Raw genomic sequence first — 25216 nt, 5'->3', positions numbered from 1 at the left:
TTATAAATGGAAAGAAAAAACGCAGCCAGCAGCCAGGACCCCTCTCCTCACGCCCAAGGGTTCTGTAAGCAAATATTTGCCTCCAGAAAACTGCACGATGCTGGCACCTGGAGGGTTCTTGTTGCTGGCAGATGGCCCCAGAAATCTTGCAGGTTTTTCCATCTGCTGCTGCAGCACATCCTTGGAGAGGAGGGATCTTAGAATCACAGAATGGTTTGGGTTGGAAGGGACCTTAAAGACTATCTCGTTCCATCTCCTCTGCCACGGGCAGGGACACCTTCCACTAGACCAGGTTGCTGCAGGCCCCAGCCAACCTGGCCCGGAACATTTCCAGGGTATGGGGCAGCCACAATTTCTCTGGGAAACCAGTGCCAGTGCCTCACCACCCTCAGAGGGAATAATTTCTTCCCGATATCTATGGATGTGACAATCAGGTGCCAAAGCCATCTCAATTCAGATCCAGCACGCAGCTGGGGCTGGGGTTTGCAAATGGCTTCTCAAAGCAGGTGAAAATCCTTGAAACCAGCAGCACCAGGGATCAGGCACAGCTCTCACAGTGCAGACCCTCAGTGTTTCCCCAAACCTTGCACCCTGAAGTTTGGCTGGAGCTGGTGCTGCCAGGCACACAGAGGGTGACATCCCTGCTCCTTCAGGAAATGGTGTTTCAAGCCTGGCAACAGGGCAAGCCTTGCTTCTGTGACATATTTTTATTTTGCTTCCCTCCCTTTCTCTCTTGGGCATTTTCCTGATTAATTCTGGGTACTGGATCAACCGCTCACCTTCGAGAAGTGGAGTGAAATAAAGCAGGTCAGATACTATCAGCCTCCACAGGTCAAGTGGGAACCTTCGTGTTCACAGCCTCAAGTGTTACCAGTAACTCCAGGGTTTGCAGGTTTTGATTCAAATTCTCAGAACCACAGGGCATGATGGGGACAGAGATTTTTTTTTTCTCTGTAGCCCAGAACATGAGAGAGCCAGTAACCAGGGATGGATGTTGCAGAACAAGAGGAACAGCTGGGGGTTGATGCAGCCCCAGAATTAAATTGCCCTGGTTTTGGGGAGAAACTAGCAGGGGTTTGGTGCTCCAGTGCAGCCCCTGGGTTATATTGCCCCAGCATTTTGGTTCCATGTGGCAGTGCACATTGGGACTGGAGGGATGGTTCTGTCCTCTCCTGAGCAGATGCTTTGAGCATCGCAGCAGGAGTATTTCCCAAGCAAGGCAAGCGTTGCATGAGGGCACTTTCTGTGGGTTTGAGGAGGCTTCTGGAGTGAGGTGGCTCTTCTGCTGAATGGAACTGTAAACATTGGGTGGTGATGTCTAAATTTCATTTTTTGGGGGTTCCATCTCTCTGGTATAGTGTGTAGCTGCCTCTACACTTGCCCTCAGTCACCCTAAGAGAGCAGCCTCTGGGAGGGACTTTTCATCTTTATTTTTCCATGCCTTTTTTTTCTTTTTTTTTTTTTAATTTTCAGGAAGAACCACCTACATCTTTCTCTTAGAAGATAAATACTTGAGAAGTGAAACAGCTCTTCCTGTGCCCATAAATGGCAAAAAACTCAGCTTATTTCCCCTGTAGAGTTTGACTGAAAAATAATAACCCTTATTGCTTAAAACCAGAAACCAGCAGCAGCATGGAAGGTCACTGAGAAATTTTAGAACGTTTTTAAGTTCTTTCACTGTGTTTCTCCCATCGCTGTACATGTTCAAGGCCAGGTTGGAGGGGGCCCTGAGCAACATGGTCTAGTGGGTGGTATATCTGCCCATAGCAGGGATTGTAACTGTATTATCTTTAAGGTCCCTTCCAACCCAAACTGTTCTGTGATTCTGTGATTTGTCCCCATCGTGTCTGGAGCTTGGTCACCCCTCTGAGTGCTCAGACACAGAAGAGGTGAAATGCCAGGGAACTTGTTCTGTGATGCACATCCCAGTCGCAGGGGAATCAGCATCAAGGGAGCTGAGTTTGGCCACTAAGGTGAGCGCATCCCCTGGAATGTGCAAAGATCAGGGCTACCCAGGTGCCTCATCAGCATTTTCAAAGCAGAGCTGGATTTTAAAGAAGCTGAAAGAAATCAGGGGGAAAGGGAAGAGTTGAGGGAATTCATGCTCCATCAACCACAAAATGTAGAGTGCCGGGATAAAAACCAGGGCGAGGACAATGTTTGGATAAAAACCTGAGCAAAGACAGTATTTGCCTGTATGTGGGATATGTCTCTTAAACCAATCAGCTCCTTGTTGCAATTCATATGCAGAATTAATGCAAGAGTTAATAGCTGCAGATTATTCCTTTCCGCTCCATCTGACTGCTGCTCATAAGTACATCAGAGCCAGCCAGAGGTGGGGTGCACAGGGCAGCAGGACTCTTCTGGCCTTGGGGATGAGGTCTCTGGGCTCTGGAGGAACCCTTGGTGGTGCTGAGGGTAAGAACCATATCCAGATCTCTGAGCCACAGCCATGCTGGTTGACCTGGGCAGTGGCAAGGGAGATGCTGCTGCTGCTGCTGCTGCAGCCACCAAAATTTGGCTCTGCTGGAGGGGTGCACAGCTGGATGAGGGCAGTGCCTGAGCGTGGGCAGCTTTAACTTTCCCTGTTTCCTTTCCGCTGCGGCAGCAGGCTGGGGGGCTGGGACTGCAGCAAAAGTGAGAAAAGAGAAAAAAGTGTGCTGAGACGAGAAATGAGTCGACGCTGCCTTTGCCCACGGGCTGCCGAGGGCTCCAGCCCTGGTGCGTGCAGTCAGTGCCAAAAACGGTCTGCAGTGGGTACTTAGGGTGATCTTTTATCACAGCATCTCCTGGTATAACAGGGGAAACGATGGGGGAAGGTGTTTGCTGACACGGTCTGGGGCCCTGAGCTGGGAGGTGTTACCAGAACTTAAGAGTGTGGAGAGCTGGCTTTGAGTCATGGGCTCTGGGTCCCTGGTGCCCCAAGTGGCAGCATTCCCCTGGGAGTCCTCCTGTGAGCCCTCCTGGCAGCGGATGCTGCAGGATGTACCTAACAATGTCCTTAATAATACCATAGAATCACAGGATGGTTTGGGTTGGTAGTAACCTTAGAGAGCATCCAGTTCTAACCCACCTGCCATGGGCAGCAACACCTTCCACTAGACCAGGTTGCCCAGGGCCTCATCCAACCTGGTTTAATGTCTCCAATACATCCCTGATCCCTTGCTAATTTGGACTTATTGGAGGATAAAGAGCAAAAGGCACAGTGCCCCTGGTCACAGGTAGCTTCCGCAGCAGCAGTGCATGCTTGGTGCAGCCTGACCTTATACCTTTCTTTCTGTGGCATGATGACTAATTTTGCAGTGAAGAGGAATTAATTCCTCATTGAATCAGCCACAGCAAAACTTGGTAGGTTTTGTTTTTCATAGCCAACACATCGACTCATCTCACTCTCTCTGAGAAGTGACGTCAGAGCAAACACATATGGGGCGACTCGGGGCTGGACTGCAGCCTGCAGCTCCTGTGCTGCACCCAGGCACCAACGCAGGGCAGAGGAGCACGGAGACCTGCTCGGAGCTCAGCCCACCATCTGAGCTGGGAACAGCCTTGGGGGATGCTCCCAGCAGCCAAACACACAGTGCAGCCAGTGACACAGGGCTCTGGGACTGCCAAAACCCGCCTCTGCCATGGTGGTGATGGCCACCAGCACAGCACAGCTGCCAGCCCCAGCTCCCTTCCCTTGGTCAGGCCCCTCGCCACACACGGGTCACTGCTGGGCTGCCCCACAGCTCTTCATTTCTCTGTTTTTGGGGCTGGCAGTGTGGGAAAATTTGAAAGTAATGTGAGTAATCTCACCTGACTGTGGCTCGGCTCCCCGGCGAGGCTGGAAACCACAGCACTCACCCCGGCCACCAGCTCCTGCACCCAGGCGCTCTGTGCTGTGGGGGACAGATCCTGCTCCCTCCAGGGTGCTCCCACTTTCCCTCAGCACGGTCTGGGCCATGGGGGCACCTGGCTCCAGGGGTCACAGAGGGGTTACGGGACTTTCCTCTCCCTGCAGGCTCCTGTGCATCCATGGACGGACAGTGGCTCCCACTGTTTCCAGCAGTTTTGGCTCTCAGAATGTTGGCTGATGTTCTGGGAGCTGTGGTTTGTGCAAGGCAGGCAGCATCCTGTTATCCTCCGTGGGGAGCACAGCACCCCTTGGAGTCACATCCCCAAAGAAAATTTACCTGCATGAAATTTAACATTTTTCACGATTGGAAGGGGCAGTAGAATTAAGCTGCTTTATTTTAGTTCTGAATTGTCTTCTACCAGAAAATTAATTAAAGTCATTCCCATCGATAGAAGCAGCAGTGGAGCCCAGCGCTGGTGGGATGTTGGGATCCTCAGCAGCCCCCAAGGCAGCATGGTATGACCACTGCTGCTTTTAATAGCTGTGTTCAGTTGTAAAAAGGAATACTTCCCACAGGTTACAAAACATCCTCTTCTTTTTTTCATTTGTTTCTTTTCCTAAACTGAACAGAGCAGAAAAAAATTCTTTTTTTTCTCTCTAATATTTTCCCAGAGTTAAAAACTCAAAGAGTTTTACCAGCCATGGAAATTTTTTTAGTTTGATCATTTCACTCAAACTTTGACTTTCGACCTTCTGTGCTACATTTTTCTAAGGTTAGCTTTAAAGTTTAAGAGAAAAATCCTCCATCAAACCAGCAAAGTAAAACTACTCATTTTTAGCATGTCATGACTAAATAGATAAGTCTTTAAAAAAATGAATTAAAATACTTGCTAACACAAGGTGCTTTCCAGAAAATGTTTTATTATAATCTCATACCATTCTCTAGTGAAAACCCCACATTTTGATTAAAAACCCCCTCATTTATAGTTCTGATCAACCAGCAGCATCCCAGCAGCTTGTATAACCCCACTGCTACCTGTGGCCAGAGCACGTGTGATGGGGAATGGAGTAAAGGAGAAGGATGTTGAGCCTGGTCAGGCACCTTGGAGCCAAAATACACTGGAACTGCAGTGGTGAGGGTGATCCTCATATGCAAGATCCACTGGGTTTGTGTGTGCTCAGAGGAGAGTTTTCTGTCTGGCCTTGAGATCCAGTCACAATCACACATCCGTGTGTGAGTGGAGAGATCTAATTTTGCCATGCCAACAATTAGTCTTTCTTAGCAATTAGTGCAACTGTGTTTTCTCTGTGCTCCTGCAATTACCTCTAATTATTAAAGTCACATCTTGGCTTCAAGGAGGGATCCTCTTCCTTCCATAGCGTTGGGTTTTTCAGTCATTTTCAGGGAGATTGGTGGGGTGTTTGGTGCTGGGAGAGGGATGTGCTGCAGCATCAGTGCCTGGCCTAGCACACAGGGGAGGAAGGGGCAGCACTCACCAGGGAGCTGGGCACTCAGCAGAGCTGCAATTTAGCAAATTTGATAGGGGGAGAAAAAGCCCTCCAGGCTTGCAAACCCCGTCCTGCTGCTCCGTCCCCTCTGGAAATACCATTCCGCTGTTGCTGTGAATGTGTCTCTTCCTTTCTGTACGAGGTTGTGGCTGCACAGCTCATTCCCCAACATGTCCTCAAAGGGCTGTGCTGAAAGAGGTGAGGCAATGCTGTCCTTGGAGCCCTTTCACGTCCCCCATAGCTGCTGAAGGACAGGAGGTGACAAATTGGTGTTGGGACCATGATGTTTGGCACCAGCAGCTTTATTTTTGGTGGGTGGGTAGTGAGCAGCTCTGTCATTGCAGCTCTGGGCTGTGTTGAACCCCAGGAGACAAAATAATATGGTTTACCAAACCACAGCACGTCCTCTGTGATGTCCTGACCACCAGCACCCTGTGTTCTCTCAGGGGACCTGCTGAGAGAATGCCAAATCACTGCCCTCCTGTCAAATCAATTCTCTTGGGAGAGAACATTTACTTCAGGTTAATTTTATGGCATAAAACATTGTTAGCTGCTAAGTTCTGGCTTTGAAAAGCCTCATCGGGGTTCATGTGCTGCAGCTGATTTGCCGGAACATAATCTAGACCTTGCAAAAAAGAGGATTGATCCTGTTTCTCTGGCATATGGATTTCTATAAGCCAGATATGGTTTCATAGTGCAGCTGGGGAAGACCAGGAGCTGCAGTCATGGCCATGGACCACAGTCATTGGCAGCTGCAGTCTTTGAACCAAGATGAACACAGAGTTTTCTCTGTTTCTCCATATTTTTGTGCAGCATTTCCTTCTTCCCTTCATTTTGGGAGATGGGTTCCTGTAACAAACTCCCTAATAGAGAAAGTAGGAGGGGCATAAATAGCCCCTTGCAGAAATTTTTCTTGTCTCCTTGCTGGTCATCCTTCCCCACCTGATCTTTATGGCTTTATAGAGTAAAGAAGTTTTTTGAGTGAGGCAAGGGCCAAATGTAGAAGGGTCATGGGGAAGGCAGCTCTTCTTAATGGTGCAGCATCTTGTTTTCCATCTGAACTGATGGAAAAGCTGAGTAATTGAGCTGCAAGTCTTTGTTGTACTGCCAAGTTACCATTGAATCATTTAATCTGACAATGGTATGGGTTGGAAGGGACCTTAAAAATCATCTCCTTCCAATCCTCTGCTATGGGCAGGGACACCTTCCTCTAGATCAGTTCTAAGCCCAGTCCAACCTGGCCTTGAACACTTCCAGAACTTGTTCTGAAAGTTCTGCTTTGATGGGAAGGAGGACAGTCCATGCTTTGCTCTAACCATATGTACTCTCTGCTTTTCCCTGGGGAGGTATCTTGCAGATCAACATCAGAACAGTTCATCTGCCTTTTTAGTGGTCTGTGTCTTCTGTCATTGCTCTGAAAGCTGTTCACAGTCATCAGGCAGCAAGACCGGCTGGTGAATGGTGCTGTGCTTTGGATCAAGCACAAGGCAAATGGGAAAGAAAGATCTGCCCTACTTTGAACATAAGAAATGCTGGAGTTGAGGTTTTCCAAACAGCTCAACATCGAACTCGTTCTGCTCCAGTCTCATGTTAAAACGTACACGTAGAACTGCATATCCCTCATTTAGGCTTTGTGGTTCTCAAATAAACTAAACCATAGCTAATTTTAGAAATATCACTGGAAAGCTCTGCTTCATCTCGTTTCATGGCTAGGAATAGAAAAAGCTCAGAGTTCCAAACATGTGTTTAACTAAGCAGGAACCAGCCAAGTGCTGCTCTCAATGGGAAAACCACATAACCCATGGCCCTGCTGCAGGACTGGAATGCTTGTACCACACCAGTTTGTGCTGGGAAGGGGGGTTACATTCCCAGTACCCCATTGTACGCAGTAAATCTACACCTGTTAAGCATCAGGAATTAGGGTTTTCATTCATTCTCAAATGCAAACCTGCGTACCTCTTGGTTTTTATTTGCATGAGCAAACCTTTGTGGGAAAGGCAGATGTAAAGCAGCATCTCCACCAGTTTGTTTTCCTTTCCGCTTCATGGGCTTCCTCCTCAGAGTGCGGATGCAAAACACAGGACCTGCCCAGGGCTCCCAGTTCGCTTGGAGCAGCCGGGATAGGTCCAGGACCAGTCGGCCAGAGCCACTGTCTGCATCTGTGCCTCCTCCACCAAAGCCAACCGGAGCTTCGTGCTCATTGTGCCTGAGCAAAATCATTACCAAAGTGAAAGGCACCAGTGAATTGAGTCCAGGGATCAAATGACTTGTCAATAGTCACACAGCAAATCATCTGTAGACATCCCAGTGAGACTGATGAGAACTGGCTGGCAGTGCCCAGCTCCTAGCCCCTGGAGAACTGTCTGACCTGCTCTGTTTCCATTTTCACCCTGTTTTGGAGTGCTGTTAATCCTGTTTCTTTTTGTGGATTTATCTGGGACAAATCCTAACATTCCACCACCAAGATGAAGTCAGTTTGGATTTAAAGGCAACCATGGGCGAAACTGGGCATGTTAGGAAGCAGCACGAGACGCTCGAGGCGAGGAGGCTGCGTAGATGGCAGCGTGTGTGAATGTGTGTGTGTGTGTGTGTGTGTGTGTTCCTTAGAGCTGTGCAGCTCTTCCAAACAGGTTCCCCCCTCTCTGCTCCAACATGCAGGAGGACTTCCTGTTGTGTTCACCAGAAAGGGCCTTTTCCAAGGTGTTGGGCTCCAACAGCCAAGCTGTGCGTAACCAGGAATAGCCACAAGAGGAGACAGATTTTTCTTTGCTTAGTTTTCCTGGATTTTTTGCATCTCCAGCATTTCCTCAGCTCCCTCTGGTCCTTCTCCAGCACTGGAGCTCAGTCCAACAGGGATTTCAGCCCCAGGGCTCACTGGTGACCATGTCCCGTTTTCAAAGGCATTACCCTCGGCGTTTAATGGTGGCCTTGGCAGTGCTGGGTTAATGGTTGGACTTGACGATCTCTACAAAGTCTTTTCCAGCCTAAATGATTGCGTGATCCTGTGTCTGTCCGTGCATGACAGCCCTGATAAGTAAAGCCCAAACATGACTTTCACAGTGAATATGAAGGATTCACTGTGAAAGTCCAGATTTAGACCCTGTGGTAGCTCAGGACAGAGAACAAGAGCTTTGCATTGGGTAACACACTTGGAGCATTCATCCTGGAATAAAAGAGACTGGAAATGAATGAAAAAAAAGTTCTGAATTTTGAAAACTTCATGCTGATTTGATCTGTTTTCCACTTATCCAAGAAATCATTTCCAGCTGTTTTCCCTGCTTGGTTTATGGATTTTTTTTTTGCAGGATGCTGCAGTGTTTGTTTAGTAATTTGTTTAGGGTTTGTTAAGTGTTTTTAGTTATTCCCAGCCTTGCTGGCATCAGCAGGACTGCAGAGGGCACTGGCCTTCCTTGCTGGTGGATCCTGATGACTTCTGAGTCCTCTCTGTCATTGTGTCTTGCAGTCCAACAAAGTTCCCGTCGTGCAGCCGTCCCACGGAGTGCACCCGCTCACCCCGCTCATCCCGTACAGCAACGACCATTTCAGCCACGGCTCCCACTCGCCCCACTTGCCCGCTGACATCAACCAGAAACAAGGTAATGGCAGCACTGGGACCTGTGTGCTGGGAGAGGCACAGAGCTGGAGACCACTGAGGCTGTAACCTTCCTGGTCTCAAATCAATGAGAAAAACTGGGAGCATTGGTCAGCTGGGACATTGCTTAGCAGTAAGAGGTTATTTAGCTTATTGGCAATGCTTTGTGATCTGGCCATGAGCAGTTTGATACGAAAAGGGCCAGCCCTGCTGATGGAGTGTGTTCAGTTCTCTGTACAAGCTGTCCTGCACCTTGAGACCAGACCAGAGCCTGCATGATAATGCACAAGAGTCAACCAGAAAATGGAAAGTAATCTTTCCTTTGACTCATACCCAAACTGTTGTCAGGTTGTCATTTTGAGAAAATAAATGCTTGAAACAGGAAATATTTTGACTAAACAGGATCAGTGTCTGATAGTTGACTGGATAGTGACACATGTGTCCCCGTAGCCACACGATCTGGTTGTCACACAGCTTGGCTTTTTGTGTTCCTGTGTGAGCCCAGGCTGTGTCAATTGGCTTATGAGGCTATGGAGGAAAGTACAGTATGTTGAGGTTAAACCCTCTAAAATAAACTGTAAATACAGGTATGTGTTGAGGAATTCACCCCAGTCCATCATTCCATCATTCTTCATGGGTTCCTGGCAAACTGAGTGCAAAATCAAACTTTTCTCAACCTTACATTAGTGCAGAACCTCTGTTCAGATTACCCAGGCTTTTACACAAACCTGGGCTTAATTTCGTGGGAAAGCAAGCAAATTGACAGTTTTCTGTCAAACTGCATTCAGGAAGGAGGTCAGTGTCCATCAGAGCCCAGAAATCAGTGCCAAAACAGAGGCACAAAACCAACTGTTGTGATTTGGGCAAAGGCCTCCACCCAGGAGTGATCCAAACTGTCCCAGAGGCATCAGCTTCACCAAGTTAACATCATTGATAAAACAATGGGTTATGGAAGATGCTCTTGGCTGAAGGACTCGCTGAATAATCCCTGGTCTGACCCTGAAGGCCACATTCTGGACTCATCAGGGATGCGGATGGGTAGGATTTAGGTCTGGTGTAAGAGATACCCAGGCATATCCTGGTTGTCTTCCAGGCAGCACACTGCTTCTCAGCCATCAGAGCATAATAAACTCAGCAGAAAAATAGGAAGAGTTAACAAAATAAACCTATTAAAATCTCAGCTAATGGCTGAGTTTGATTCTGGAGAGAAAGTGCGCAAGAAAGCAAGCTGACACACCTTCCCCCACACTGCCTTTGCTGTACCTGGCAGGGCTCTGCCCCTCCAAGAGCCCCTCGCTGTGAGATGCCTCCTGGGACTCACTGTCAGCCTGGAAAACCTTAAGTGATACAAGAGAGCTCTCCCAAGGGCAGAGCTGGTTATATCCCTCTGTAGAGGCTACAATTGGCACTGGAGCAGTCCCTGAGCGTTCATCTCTGCAGTGGGTCAGTCATTCTAGGACATTGTCCTTGGACTGCCCACCTGCGCCCTCAGTTGCAGGCACTGTCCAGTCTCCGCTTCCCATTTAGCCTGTACTTTTACAGACATGGGGAGTCTGTTTGTCCCAGAGACCCCCCAGGTGCTATTCAAGGAGAGGTTCAGACCATCATCCTCAGCTGGGTCTTGCCTTTGTGGTGCAGCTGTGATCATACATACATGCCCCATCCCTACACTGCTGGGGTGAGGGTTTTCTTCCCTGTTCATCCTGGCTGTGCCCCATCTCTGTTTTCATCACTGAAATAGCTCCCATTATCACCCACAGTAAGCACTTGAGAGTCACTCTCATTCTCCCAGCATCCCTTTAAAGTTTCTCACAGTAGCCCAAGGACACACAGACAAGGAAATACAAGCAGGAATTCTGAGTCAGTGGCTGGTGTCCCAACCACTGGGCCAGCAAGAATAACTTGTGCTCTGACTTACGCAACTCATATTGTTGGGGGTGCAAATCTGAGGATGTTCCATCAGCTGCCTTGTGCAGGGCTGGTTTTGTTTGACCCTCTGTGGGCCACTGAGTCCCACTTGAAGCAAATCTCATATTAGGTTATATATTCCTTTCAGGTCAGTTATGTGTTTATTTTAGCTGCCTACTAAGATGCTTGGAATTGGTTGATGTCATTCCTAATTAATAAGGTATCATTCATACACCTAGGAAAAAAATCCAGTTGCAACTGCTTGCAACCCATCACCAATTTAGTCCATGTATTTATCACCCAGGACAGCCACTCATCAATCCCTGTACCCAATTTTTGTCTGAGGCTCAGTAGCAGCCATCACTACACCATGCTGTGCCAGAGCTCAGCCTCAGCACCCCCCAGTTTCCCAGTCCAGGGGTCAGCTGGAGGCTGTTTTTGCCAGCAGCACCGTGGTTGTCTGAGTCCCACTCACAGCCCCAGGCTCCACAGGATGTTTTTCAGTCCAGATAGGAATGGAGCGATGGCTGCAGCTGTGTCCCCTGGCCATGCTGCCCGTGCCAGCGGCTTTGAAGATCACACAGGGATTCCCCATACAAAGGGTGAATTCCCAGCTGGCACCATACCCACCTCCACAGTTCTTGGCACTCACAGAGCTGCAGAACAATTGTTTGAACTCAAATTACTTAAAATGAAGGTGGAAGTGATGACTGCTGGAGCATCCCCACTGCCTGCTCACGGGGGGTCCTGTGGATGACAGTTGGAGAGGGAGCATAGGAATGGCTTTGGCCATCCACTGAGCACCTGAGTGGGCTCTCTGGGAAAGGCAGAGGGGAGCCTGGAGTTAGCCAAATCCTTACCAAAGCACAGTGCTGCTTGGCCGCAGGGTGGCATGGAGCAGCTATGATGCTTGTGCAAGAGCAAGATGCCTCCTCCACCCCCTTATGTGAGTGTTTGTGATTTTGCAGCAACATGGATGACCCACCACATCCCCACAGAGAGAACCACAGGAAATAAAAGGGAATTACACCATCCTGCCACTTGCAGAGAGCTATTTCATGTAGCTGTCCACAAGTGACCATAGATGAAGCAGCCAGGGGGTTTGGAACAATCCAGGTCAGCCAGGGAGTGCAGTGCCAGGTCCAACTCCTCTCCTTCTCCCTTCTTCCAGGAGTGCACCGTCCTTCCCAGACCTCAGACATCCCTGGTTTCTACCCCCTGCCCCCCGGAGGAGTCAGCCAGATCACGCCGTCGATGGGATGGTGAGTGAGGAGGGCTTGGTCCACGCAGCCCCAGCCCCGCTGGACATGCAGGGCAGGGATGGGTCACTGAGCCAACCACTGCGGCTGCTCCCCGTGACCTCCACGGTGCTCTCTCCCAGCTTCACCCCTCCTGTGTGCTGTGCGAAGAGGGAGGAGAATTTAGCCCTGTCTTGGAGGTGGGGAGCAGACTCGTGGAGAGGCTGAAGGCTTCGTCCTGGCTGAGGCATCCCTGGAGAGGGGTTGCAACCTGCCCAATTCAAAACTGCCTCCTGCTTTACATCTGTCTTTGTGGATTAGGGAACCCAGCGAGAGCTTCCTACACACCCCTCCTAATCACAGCAAAAGTCTCTCTTTTGAGTAGGAGGTAATTTTCTCCCTCGCTGGACTTCCCGGCACAGACAGTGCTTTCCCTGAGCATGCCACCAGCACGGAGTAATCCTGTGGGATGCTCCATCTGCCAGGCCATGGTATTTCTTAGAATCTGACATACAGGGAAAAAGTACATCATGGCAGAGACCTGCCAGGAAGCAACCCCAGTACCCACAGCCTGGCCACAGCTCAGCCAGTTGGTAACCACTGCCCCAGCAGGCATGGGAAAGGAGAGACCATGAGCTGGAGCACTCCCAAAATGTACCCCCTGCGTGGGCCAGCCCTGCGGAGCACCCTGCAAAGCAGAGCCTGGTGGTAAACCTGCCCTGGGGACAAAAGTTAAAAATACACCAGTGTGTTCTCTGTAGTCATTGCCACTGGCTTTTGTCCCCGTGACCATGAGAACACCGAGAGAGCGGGTCTGGCAGGTGCTGCCATGTGGGCATCATCACTGCTCAGATTAACTTTTAATCCCCCGTGATGATGTAAGGACATGGCAGAGGCTGACAGGGAGACTGGTGGCTGCAGGTGGCAATTCAGGGTTGCTGGGATGAGGAGAGAGTGCAGGGCAGGTGATCACAGGGGCCATGGCCAGATCCCCCCAATGCCAGTGGATAAAACCCTGGCAGAGCCTGGGGGAGAGCTCCAGGTACAAGAACTTATTGCAAAGTGGGAATGGGGAAGCTTCTTAAAGCACAAAGTAAAATGTTAGCTTTTTGCTTTGTTTTGCTTATGAATTCCATGTTTCAGATATTTAACCACAAAGAAACAGAGGATGAGGCCTTTGATACAGAGTCTGGCTTCAAAGAGATTACATTTTACCTTCTGTGCTAAATCTGCTACTCTTGGGTGATGATTTAACTCCTCATATGATGAGATTCATCCTCAGGAAAAACAAGGACTGGGGTGACGGTGCTGCAACATGAAAGAAATAGTTGGAGTGGGGAGAAAGGAGCCTGTTTGTCAAATGGAAGGTCCGCTCCTGGGTTAGGATGATGCTGTTCAGACAGCCCTGGGCACATGAAGGGAGAGCAATCTGGTTTTTTATGGAGGTTCTGTGGGACGGTTGGTGGTGGAGAGAGCTTTTCATGGCTGAGGGCTGCTCCAGCATCCATGGGGTTTGGCATCTTCCTGCAGCCTCATCAGATGCCTTCATTAATGGCTAATAAGCAACAAACAGCCTGACATGCAGAGAGCAGCACCTTGAGGGACATGTGTCTAACAGAGCTTTTGCTCATTCTTTTCCTTGCCCGGAATGTACAGAAAGAGCCCCAAACTCACTTTGTGGAGTGCCCAATCCTCAGCTGAGGCTCAGCACACTGCTGTGGGTGGGTGCAGAAGCACTGAACCCCAGAGGGTTCATGGCAGCATCCCCCCCATGCCAGCAGCAGGCAGCAGGGGCCGTGTGCCAGGGATGGATGTGCTGGGGATGGTCATGCCAGGCATGCATCCCAGAGAAGCTGTGGATGCCCTGTCCCTGGAAGTGTTCAAGGCCAGGTTGGATGGGGTCTTGAGCAACCTGGTCTAGAGGAAGGTGACCCTGCCCATGGCAGGGGGTTGGAACTGGATGATCTTTAAGATTCCTCCCAACCCAAACCATTACAGGATTCCATGGTTTTGCTGGTGCCACCAAGTCAGCTGCCAAGTCACGGCAGCCACACACTGGAAGCAACTTTTCCTCCACAAACTGGCAGGCAGGAGCTGGGCAGAAACTGGTTTTGTTCTCATCGAGCACTTCAGGAGGAGGAGCTGCAATCACTCTCTCTGTAATTAAGCTGGGATGACAGTCAGATAAAAGCCTCCAGGAGTCCAGTCAAGTGAGTTTTGTTTATGGGAGCCTGGCAGTTAACATTGGCCAGGAACCTGCAAACAGTGTCACTCACCTGTGCCTGGGGCCGAGCACGGCGATGCCATGGCAGCCTCTCATCCACCATCCCACAACCTTTTTTCTGAGCCACCCTCCCATCACCAGGTGATCCTCTAGAAAAAGGCTGGGAGAGCTGGGGTTGTTCAGCCTGGAGAAGTTCCCAGGGAGGCCTCAGAGTCCCTTCCCATACCTAAAAGGAGCTTATAAAAAAAAGGGATAGGGACTTTTTATATGGGCAGATAGTGACAGGACAAGGGGGAACAGTTTTGAACTAAAAGAAGAGAGAGTTAGATTAGGTGTTTGGAAGAAGTTCTTTACATAGAGGGTGGTGAGGCCCTGGCACAGGTTGCCCAGAGACATTGCGGCTGCCTCATCCCTGGAGGTGTTCATGGTCAGGCTGGACAGGGCTTGGAGCATCTGGATCTAGTGAAAGGTGTCCCTGCCCACGGCAGGAGCTTGGAATGAGATGAACTTTAAGGTCTCTTTCAACCCAAACCAGTCTGTAATTCCATGATATGGGCTGTAATCGTGCACTCCCAACCATCAGGGACTGATTTTGCAGTTGCTTTATTTTGCGTGTCAGAGGGACTTCGGGTGAAGATGCAAGTGCCTGACTCCATTCCTCTCCCAATATACCAGCCTCTGGAGTAACACAGCTTGCTTCTGGATTAGCTCCAAGTGTTTTCTCAGCCCTGGGGCAGCCGCCTCCAACTTCAAAGGTTGTTTCAGTTTCCCAGTGCACGGCAACACTTGGCTGTTTGTTGATGTGTTTATACCCACCGACATCTGAGGGGTGGGAGAGGGCTTCTGCCTGCCAGGGTGTAAACAGCTCCGGCTGCCTTTCCTACAGACAGATCCGGCAGATTTCGGTCAAGCCAAGACACAGCAGCAGGAACGGGAGCCTCCTTCCTGCCCAGGGCAGCTCAGGGGCTTGACTGCTGCCCCACTGTCATTATTCCTCTTCAGGGCAGAAACTTGTCTTTAGCCCCAAAAAATCCCAGGTATCCAGGAGCTTGGTCCTTCACAGTGCACCACATTTAATGGCAGTGGACTTTTGTGGGTTTTTTCATCATTAGAGTGAAAATAGCTGGTCCTGGGTTTAGGTACAGCTCTGTGCAGCTTGGCCAGAGGAGCATGAGCACCAGCACAGGTATAAGCATCCCATTGTGCCCCATCCCTGGAGGTGTTCATGGTCAGGTTGGATAGGGCTTGGAGCATCTGGATCTAGTGAAAGGTGTCCCTGCCAAGCAGGAGCTTGCAATGAGCTGAGCTTTAAGGTCCCTTCCAACCTAAACCATTCTGTAAATCTATGATCTCAGTTTCCATGTGCAGTTTTAGGCTAGAAGCATCTTTTGGCAGGTTTGCAGAACAAGCCAAGGTATTTTTGAGCTATTTCCATATGAAAATGTGGGGGTTCCCTCGCTGGGAACAACAAGGAACTTCCTGCATAGTTATTTTACTATCTCAAAAATAATTTCCAGCCCCAGGTCTGATACATGCCTGGTCCACAGTATGAAACAACTTTCAAAATGAATGCAGGACTGAGCTTTTGGCTTGTTTAAAACTGATGGGTGTCCTTAAGAGGATGTGCTGGGGAAATCAGAGCATTCCTGAAGCACAAGGGCAGGGTAGGTACTTTCTCTCCAGACTCCAGGAGTCTCCCACACTTGGGGCATTACAGAGTCACAGAGGAGATAAAGTTGGAAGGGACCACAGTGGGTGATGTGGTCCAACCTCCCTGCTCAAGAAGAGTCGTCCCAGAGCACATGGCACAGGATTGTGTCCAGACCATCCTGGGGTATCTCCAGTGAGGAAGGCTCCACACCCTCTCTGGGCAGCCTGTTCCAGTGCTTGGTCACTGCACAGTAAGGAAGTTTTCCTCATATGTATCCTCCTGGTGCAGCTTCTTATGCACCACACAGAGAATCTGAGCAGGCTTTAGTTTTTTTGGTCACACTGTGCTCTTACGAGCAACTTCTTCTGTGCAATAGCAACATCTCCTGATTTTTCAGCACACCTCTGCATTTTGCATTATTACTGGGTAAACTCAAAGCTGCAGCATTACTCAGTACCAGGGGCAGAAGGGGGTCAGAATTGGATCCAACCTTTGTAGGAAGGCCGAGGTTCTCTCAAAATAACATCCAAATCCCACACTGCCCCTCAAGCCCAAGGGACACCGAGTGTCCCCCCAACCAGGGGCATTAGTGCTCTGAGTCCCCTTAGCAAAGGGTATCTGTAGGAAATACCACGTAGCTGTGGATACTTTATAGACTCTTTCTTCCTGATCCCAGGCAGAGCCAGTCTGTCTATCCGCTCCCGTCATGTGGATTTAGACAGCCGTATTCGTCAGCGCTTTCTGCTGGGGCTTCTTTCTCCAGGTGAGTATGAGCTGTGTGAGACAGGGCAGCTCAGCTGGTCGCGCAGCTTGCAGTTTGTGCAGTAGCAGCTTGCAGCAGACCACAGCCACCCAGGGACAGCCACGCGCCCTCCCTGGGGCAGGCGTGGGAAGAGAATGTGCTTTTAGGCAGTCCAGAGGGTGCTCAGGAGAATATCCAGGATGAAGGATGCACAACAGTTGGGCTTCAATCAGCAGAACTCTAAAGAGAGTCAGAAACTCCAGCCTTCAGCTCAGCACTGGGAGAAAGGGGTGGAATCCATTGCTCAGGATTTTGCTCCACGTCACTAACCCTAATCTTGAGTGTGTCCCTGCTGCCACCACCACTTTGCTCTGCAGAGATGGATCTGGTTTACTTGGTCTCAGCTTTAAAAGCAAGACAGGAGTGGGCAGTGATTTCCTGCCCTCCCATTGGCACAAGTCAATTCTGTGAGATATGAGCACAGCTTCTGCCTTCGGGTGAGCAAAATGCATCCCCTGTGGATGGGAATCACAGAGCCCAGCTCTTCAGGCGTGCTGCTGGGCAAAGCCCCCGTGGCTTCGTAGGGATGCCAGGGCCACACCAGCTTTTGCTTCTGCTTCGTGTTGTCCTGAAGAGCTGTTAGTGGAGATTTCCCACAGGAAAACCATGCAAACCCTTGCTCATGCGAGCCCTTAGCCATGCAGAAACCTGGATCTGTGCAACCTTCGATCCTGCGGAAGAGGGGAGGGAGTGCTGCCAGGCCTCCTTTCTCGCAAGGCATCACCCTTGCACAGCCTTGAAAGTGAAGGCAAGAGAAGGTAACGGTTCCCTGTGGAGCCTCAGCAGCCTCCACGAGCTCCTGCCTGCAGGATTCTGGGGTGGATTTTGTAGCACTGCTGCAGCCGAGAAAGTACACCTGGTCAGATAAGGATCAGACTGTGCTGGTGGATTAAATTAAACAGCTTTTCTTTTCGTGCCAGCATATCTAATGAACAGTTCATCTCCCATGGGCAATTCTGCCATCTCAAGCTCCAGTCATAAAGTGGCAAGCTTGGCAAAGCTGACTCTGCTGGCTTTATCCTCCAAAACTCCGGAGAGAGCTAATGAAGCCTGAGAGCTAATGAGACCTCTCGTGATCTCAGCCCGTGTTGTGGAAAGCATTGCTTAGGCAAGGTGCACCTCCTAGAGTTGCAGTTGGGTTCATGTTCAGACTTAGTCTATTTCTGTTAAAAGGTAGGTGTGGAGTGGTCCTAATCTCTCCCGTCCAAGCGCCAGGTTGAATTTTTTGTTTCTTTCTGCAGTGCTAATGAGATATTGCCACAACAGAGATCTGAGTAGCTGAAACTGCTGGGTGAAAGCACCCTTGATCTCAGCCAGGCTGGCTCCTGCTGCAGCCGGGTTCCCTCACTGTGGCACCGGATCCTTTCCATCCACGTGCCCATGGCTTGACCAGCCATGGCACGAGGGTGACCCAGGGGTGGTGGGCACTGCCTGCCCCCACCAGCCCAGCAGCACCTGCGTGCTTTCCATGTCTTCTGCTTTCCGTCTGCTTCCGCCACATCAGAGTGCACTCCGAGAGACGCCGCCCTGGCTGCCCGGCATCTGCAGTGTCCCCAGCACGGTCCAGCCCTCCCAGCACGGCTCACCCACTCTCTGTTGCAGGTTCACTCACCCGCTGATGCTGGGCTCTGGCATGCACACCACCGGCATCCCACACCCCGCCATCGTGCCCCACTCCGGCAAGCAAGAGATGGAGCACTACGACCGAAACATGTGAGTGGGAAGTGCTGGCTCAGCAGCACCAGCACCTCAACACCCATTTCATTTATCACCCTCAGTGCTCGTATGGGAGGAGGATGGATGAACACTGAGCTCTGCATCTGAGGAGCAGATCTCGGGCCCCCCACCTGCTCATGCTGTTGGGTTGTTTTGGGGTCAGGTCTTCTGGTGGCTCTGATGCTGACAGCCCCTCCTTTTTTCCCACCAAGGAAACCTCAACCAGAACCAAAGAGAGAGAAGGAAGCCAAGAAGCCCACTATTAAGAAGCCCCTGAACGCTTTCATGTTGTATATGAAAGAAATGCGGGCGAAAGTCATTGCCGAGTGCACCCTGAAAGAGAGTGCTGCCATCAACCAGATCTTGGGAAGGAGGGTAAGAGCTCACGGGGCCCAGTGTCATCACCTAGTGCCACATCCCTGTCCCTTGCAGCTACTCTTAAGCACATAACCAGCATCTGCTTCAAATCCGGGTGCTCTTATCCCACAAACACAGGGGGCCAGATGTGCCCTGGGGCGGGGTGGCCATGGTGGGCAGGGCTGGGAGGGGACAGCGGGGCCGTGCTTCATTGCTGTTTGTCCTTGCAGTGGCATGCGCTGTCCCGGGAGGAACAAGCCAAGTACTACGAACTGGCCCGCAAGGAACGGCAGCTCCACATGCAGCTCTACCCTGGCTGGTCTGCCAGAGACAACTACGTAAGTGCCACCATGCTCGGACCCCCGCCCTGTGGCATGGCCCAAAATGACCTGGGGGGCTGACAGCTGGCATTTACCAAACACCTGGTCCTGGCAGTGCCATTCCTGGCAGCACAAGAGCCATAGAAATTCACATTTCAGGAGTATTTTGAACACCCTCTTGGCTTATTGCCTGTCTAAAGGATGAATGATACAGCCCCCAGCAACCACAGGCATTTATTTGCTTATTGTCTAAGCAAATACAAGTAGAAATGAAGAGAAGCTTTTAAGTGCTGTGGAAATATAATTTTATCCTTGGAAATACAATTTTATGGAAACAAACTGCTTTGTGCCTCTTGGACAGCAGGTGAGGTATCTGTGAGGGTGAGGAGGCCCTGGCATGGGTTGCTCAGGGAAGTTGTGGATGCCACATCCCTGGAAGTGTTCAAGGCCAGGTTGGATGGGGCTTGGAGCAACCTGGTCTGGTGGAAGGTGTCCCTGCTCATGTCAGGGGCTTGGAACAGGATGTGTTTAATGTCCCTTTCAACCCAAATCATTATATGATGCTGTGATTTAAAATAGTGGCTCTTTTTGTAGGGAGTCTTTTCTTGTGACTTTCATGACTGTTTTGCTATTACATGCCTAACAAGCTCATTAGAGAACTAAAGCAAAGGACACCTAAGTCTTCAGATATCTCTCATGGGCTCTGTCCTTTTGATCTTAATCTCTATCATTTCCCTCACAGACACTTTCTTAACCCTGGGAGCTGCACAGTGAGTGCCCATCCATCCCACACTGACTCCAGCCCTCCTTCCAGAGTGACTAAACTCCACCAGGGGCAAGAAAACACCTGTAAACAGACCCAAACCACCCCAAAGTCCCCACACACACAGAGGGCAGAGATGATGCAGAAAAAGCAGAGGTGATGGGAAGCCCCCACATTTTGATGGGCACATATCTGGAGGGCATTAACATCTGGAGGGCAGCAGCACTGCTGAGAACATGACACCATCTTCCTCCAAGACCAAGCACATCCTCCATGGAAATCCAAGTCCTGTATCATCTTCATCTGGTTCCTTGGGGAGCCAAGGGCTGGTTCCTTGTTCCAGAAGATAGATGGTGGGCTCCAAAGGTGCATATTGGTCCTCCCAGCACTGTAAACCAGCTGGTTTGGGTGTTCTGGTTGTTGGAAGAGATGCTTTTCTCTCTGGAGCTGAGCAGGGAGGAGGAGGAGGATGAGGAGGAGGAATGTAGGTCACTTCTGAAGCATGTGATGCGGATATCAGGCAGGAAATACAGTTGCTCCCCCACTGAAGAAAAAGCTTACCACAGCTCAGAGCTTTCCACCTTCACTCAAACCACAAAAAGTCATATAAGAAGTCACAGGTCAAAAGGCAGCCCTGGGAGCTGCCTGCTCCACACAGCCAGATTTGCTCCTGCACTGTTGTGCCCTCATTAATCAGCTCATTAGGGGATGAGCATCTTGTGAATCACAGAGGCAGTTTGGGGATAAAATAGCACTTTTTTATTAGTGAAAGAAGAATGAGAGATGGGTTCAGAACTGCAAAAGCATTGAAATATATTAGTATTATTTAAAAATAAATTTCTGGGGATTTCCTAAAGCTTTATTTCCCATTTGAAATCAGGGAATATCAAGGACCAACTTCTGTTTGGGTATAAGGTACCACATTAAAGCATGTTTTGGAAATAGGGAAGGTTCTAAAATGGACCAAGTGCTTCTTAGAAATGTGAGGAGGAGGAATAAGAATATAACAGGAGCATCAGCTATTGATCATACTCTCTCCATTGCATGCAGCAAATCTTGTTTAATTATATTAATCTCAATAAACTTATTAATTAAATTATCAATTCATTAATTAAAGCAATAATGGGTGGGATCCCCAGGTGAGGTACATCAGAGTGGGCTAAGGAGTTCTGGCAGGAGTTGGCAGAGGTGCTGAGCAGCGCAGGCACAGGCACTGGCTTTTTTACAGCTGATTTACATCCACTAGCATTTTCTCTCACACCTTCTGACACAGCCTGCAGCATAAATCTGGGTCTTAGATGCATTTGCAGCATGGTCCTGGACTCATAAACCAGAGCATGGAGCAGACATGGGGGTAGGAGTGGGGACATGGCTGCCATCGCCTCTTGAGTTTATTGCAGTTTCTAAATATGCACAGATCTCATGCAAAGTGCTGAGCCAAAGTGCCCTATGGTGCTGGATCCGGGGGTAATGGAAATGAGGGGTAATCCCTGAGAAAAGGCACCAGCCCAGAATGAATGTGTGCTGTGCAGAAGCCATAGCAAGTGCACAAAAGCACACATGGGTTTCACTTTGAGAGTTCCTCCTGAGTTTTTTCTCAGGAGCATTGGAGTGGGAAGAGGAGAAAGGAAGGGGACATCCTCATAGATAAACCTGAGTAGTCCCTTTGCAGCCTTATTCAGTTCATCTCTTCCTGGAATGGGCTAAGCCAGCAGCACCGTGACTCTTACCAGATCTGGTCATCTGGGAGGCAGCAGCCATCCCCAGCACCCAGTCCAGTCCCAAAAACCCTGCACAGCACCCTCAGTTTTCTGGAGCACAGGTAACGGCCTTTCCTTTGATTTCCTAGGGGAAAAAGAAGAGACGAACACGGGAAAAGCAGCAAGATTCCAACTCAGGTAAGTGCGTGCGGCCTGGCAGCTGTCTCAGCTTTCCTGCTCAGATGGGAGAATCCGAAGCAGTTGTTGTGTTTCACCATGTTTTCTGTTATTCTCATGAGCTTAACTAGAGAAATACACATTCGTTATTTTTTTAAGACATGGTAAATTAACCTTTCTGTGACTTTTTAATAGACATGTTTGATTTAGAACATGGGTAGTGTGTGGAAACTGAAAAGATCAGATTTTGGCAGGTGTATAATGACTTCATATGAACTATCACTAGCCTTAATCTATTGAAAATATCCAGGGTGAATGTCCCCATCAGACCTACAGATGTTATTAACTAAAGAAAACTCCTCTCAAATGCATCCATGCTGTGTGTGGGATGAAATGCAGTGGCAGGACTGAAGATCATTCATGGGACTACCCAAGTTTGGTTGTTATGTCAAAGTAATGTGGAGTTGAAGCAAAGTCATACTAAACCCCAGTACCAGCTGCCTCCCTGTACCACCCTGCTGATTAGAAAAGGCCCTTTCAACAGATTTCAGCTGGTCACAGACACATTCCCATCATCCAAGGCTCTTCATGTGCTGATTTCTGAAGTATTTCTGCCATATCAGGAATAAATATTAACTCTACCAATAAATATTCATTATAAAGGGAATCATTATCAAGAGATGTGTCCCAGTAATACCTACAGTTTAATTAGCACTGTTGATCTCATTCATTGCTGAGTCTGATAAGAGGAATACAAGCTTTTAGGCCTTTATGTAGAGTGCATTATGTATTTTTATATATGCATATATATGTTTTGTCTGTATAATACAAAAATGATAATTTTGCCTGTTACAGATTTAAAACCAACCACTGGTTGTACACAACGAGACATTGATGGTGGTTGAAAGAGGGAGGCTGAATCCAGCACAGAAATGTGCTGTTCAAATCTCATTTACAACACTAGAAAAAAACATGATGTGCCTGAAAGCAAACAGGGCTTCACCCTAATGAGTCTTGTAATTATACAGTAAAACAGCAACGTTTTAGGAAAGGCTGTGGAGAACAGCTTTTCCATTAAAACTGGAAGGGTTATGATGGGGGGCAGGGTGGAATACCCTGGGCCTGGGTCTCCTTGGTGCTAACTCTGCTTTCAGCCTGCTTCTGCAACGTTTCCTCCTCTTTTCTCCGTGCACAGTCCGAGCTCGCTGGCAGCGCACGTAGTCGCTGCTGGAAAGGGAGGGAGCAGGTAAGGATGCAGACACAGGAGTCAGGCATTGCCTCTAGGATTTGGCAGCTTTTCCAGACTTAAGAAATTTGAAGAGCTGTGAATTTCCCCATAATTGCCCACGTTTCTCAAAGCTGTTTCCCAAACCACCTCCAGCTGTCAGCAGTGATCACTGATATTTGCCTAACGATCACTTTCTTCCAGGTGGTGCCAGTGCCATTCTGTAGCAGAAAATAATGGGATTTTAGTCTGTTAGTTGTGTGTTAAAGTGGCTAAAATGATGTTGCCTCTTTTCTTCCTCGTGCTCCTCCTCCTCTTTGTGCCTCTGCCTTGCCCATTCTCCGCCGCGCATGCTTCTGTGTTCAGATCCTGCCTCTCCTAAGAAATGCAGAGCTCGCTTTGGTCTCAACCAACAAACGGACTGGTGCGGCCCGTGCAGGTGTGTATCGGCATCTCCTCGCTGCTGGGTGTTCCTGGGAGAGTGGGTTCAGCTCCAAGTGTCCTCCCGCAGCCATCCCAATGCCAGTGGGGGCTGCTCTGTCCAGGCAGGGATGGGCTGTGCTCTGGGCATCCTCAGGAGTTTTCTGAGCTGCAAGGGACAGGCTGTAGTCTGGGCTTTTTATCCCTTCTGGGGCAGTGTTGGTTTAGTGCTGGACGTATTCCTCAGCTGATAGACTGCCCTGGTCTTAAAAGCTTATTTCTAGGATGGAGGCCTCTGTGACCCTGACATGAGGCTTTTTTTCCTCCATTAGTGTTTTCCAATCCCATTAGTGGCACCCTAGGGCCAGCAGCGAGGATTTAATGGGTTTCTTTGCCCTATTTATACTGGGCTAACCATGTATTTCAAGATCCAGCTCTTCCTGAGCCTTAAATTTTGCAGTATCCACCATGGGTGGGGTGGGACAGCCTCAAGCAGCAAAACAGAGCAGTGCTGTGCCCTTCAGGCTTCCAGAGATGGATTTGGCCAGGCAGTAGTAAAGTTTGGTGCATCAACCAAGTGTTGTCTGGCTCAGAGGGCCTGCAAAGGCAGCCAGGCAGAAAAAGCTCCTGGGAGCTTCTGGATCTCGGTGCCAGAGCACAGAGAGACTCCAGCTTGGACAGAGGTCTGCAATTTGCAGTTTTGTACCAACGCATTGAGGAAAAAGGTGGAAGTACTGCTTGATATGCTCACTTAGGCTTGAAGTGTCTAAAATCATTTAGTTGGCCCAAATCTGGCCCAGACCTTGCTGCACCCCAAGCTCCAGTCACTGGGCCTGAGTCCGACATGAGCTCACCTCCTGCACGTCAATGTGCCACAGCAGCAGAGCTCCCTGCTCTCCTTTTATTCCCTGGGTAGTGTCATCAAGCACCATTTTTTAATTGATTAAGAATCTGGACACAGCTCCCTTAGTGTCTCATAAATACTTGAATGTCCAGAGGGGGTTGCTGGAGCCCCCCATGCCCCCTGCAGCTGTGCCGCCAGGCTGAGTGCCCCATTCTTCCATGGGCACTTCTTCCACCTTCCCTCTGCCTCCATTCCAGCTCTGAACTCAGCTTCTCCTCTGCACCGCTTCCCAATTAACACAGGCTGCTGGAGTGCCCGAACACCTTGGCATGCTCTTCTCGTGTACCCTGTGTAACCAAGCCCTGGTCAGCCAGAGCTGCTCTGCAATTCCCGTACTAACGCGCTGCTGCCACTCAGGGGCTCCTGTCCTATGTGCTCTGTTTACCTGTGGAGAACAACTTCCACAGGAGGATTTCCACTCCACAGGAGAGGTTAACTGGTTAAGACTAAGTGTTCCTGCTCTAGAGCTTTCACACTCCTCCCTCATACCCTGGACAAACACTCCAGGGTGCTGCAGTTCCCAAAGAGAGAGGGAACAGTTCCTTTAGCTGTGTAACACCCACCTCAGCATAGCCCATGGACTGGGCCATTATCAGCAGTCTGTAGTATCACATCTGCTTTTTTCCCTGTTTCTTTAAATCGAATGAATCAATGGACACATTCTTGTAATCTTAAACAGGTCATTGAAACTCTATGCTGCAGCTACTCCCAAGATGTCTGTGGGAAACACAAGCTCCTCCTCAGGCTTGTCTCTGGGGAATTACTGCCCATGGAAAATACCCTCAAGTTGAATACTCGGTTCAGCTGAGCTGTTGTGTTTCCTATCACATTAATTGGGTCACCACGGCTAGCGATGGCACTGACAGGAGGAATAG

The 25216-nt window shown here is 49.5% G+C and overlaps 1 protein-coding gene across 1 annotated transcript in view; it reads left to right on the top strand.

Moving 5' to 3' along the window:
* TCF7 (transcription factor 7 (T-cell specific, HMG-box)) overlaps positions 1-25216 on the top strand; it is a 69082-nt gene that overhangs the window by 41687 nt on the left and 2179 nt on the right. The window contains exons 3-8 of the mRNA XM_017732982.1: positions 8808-8940; positions 12016-12106; positions 18362-18472; positions 18688-18850; positions 19063-19170; positions 21765-21813. Coding sequence (XP_017588471.1) covers positions 8808-8940; positions 12016-12106; positions 18362-18472; positions 18688-18850; positions 19063-19170; positions 21765-21813 — 655 coding nt within the window. The remainder of the gene's footprint in view (positions 1-8807; positions 8941-12015; positions 12107-18361; positions 18473-18687; positions 18851-19062; positions 19171-21764; positions 21814-25216) is intronic.

Source organism: Corvus brachyrhynchos, unplaced genomic scaffold, assembly GCF_000691975.1.
Source record: "Corvus brachyrhynchos isolate BGI_N302 unplaced genomic scaffold, ASM69197v1 scaffold54, whole genome shotgun sequence".
In the NCBI taxonomy this organism is placed as follows: Eukaryota; Metazoa; Chordata; class Aves; order Passeriformes; family Corvidae; genus Corvus; species Corvus brachyrhynchos.
Note: the sequence above shows the minus strand (reverse complement) of the source record. Positions and strands in the feature narration are given on the sequence as shown.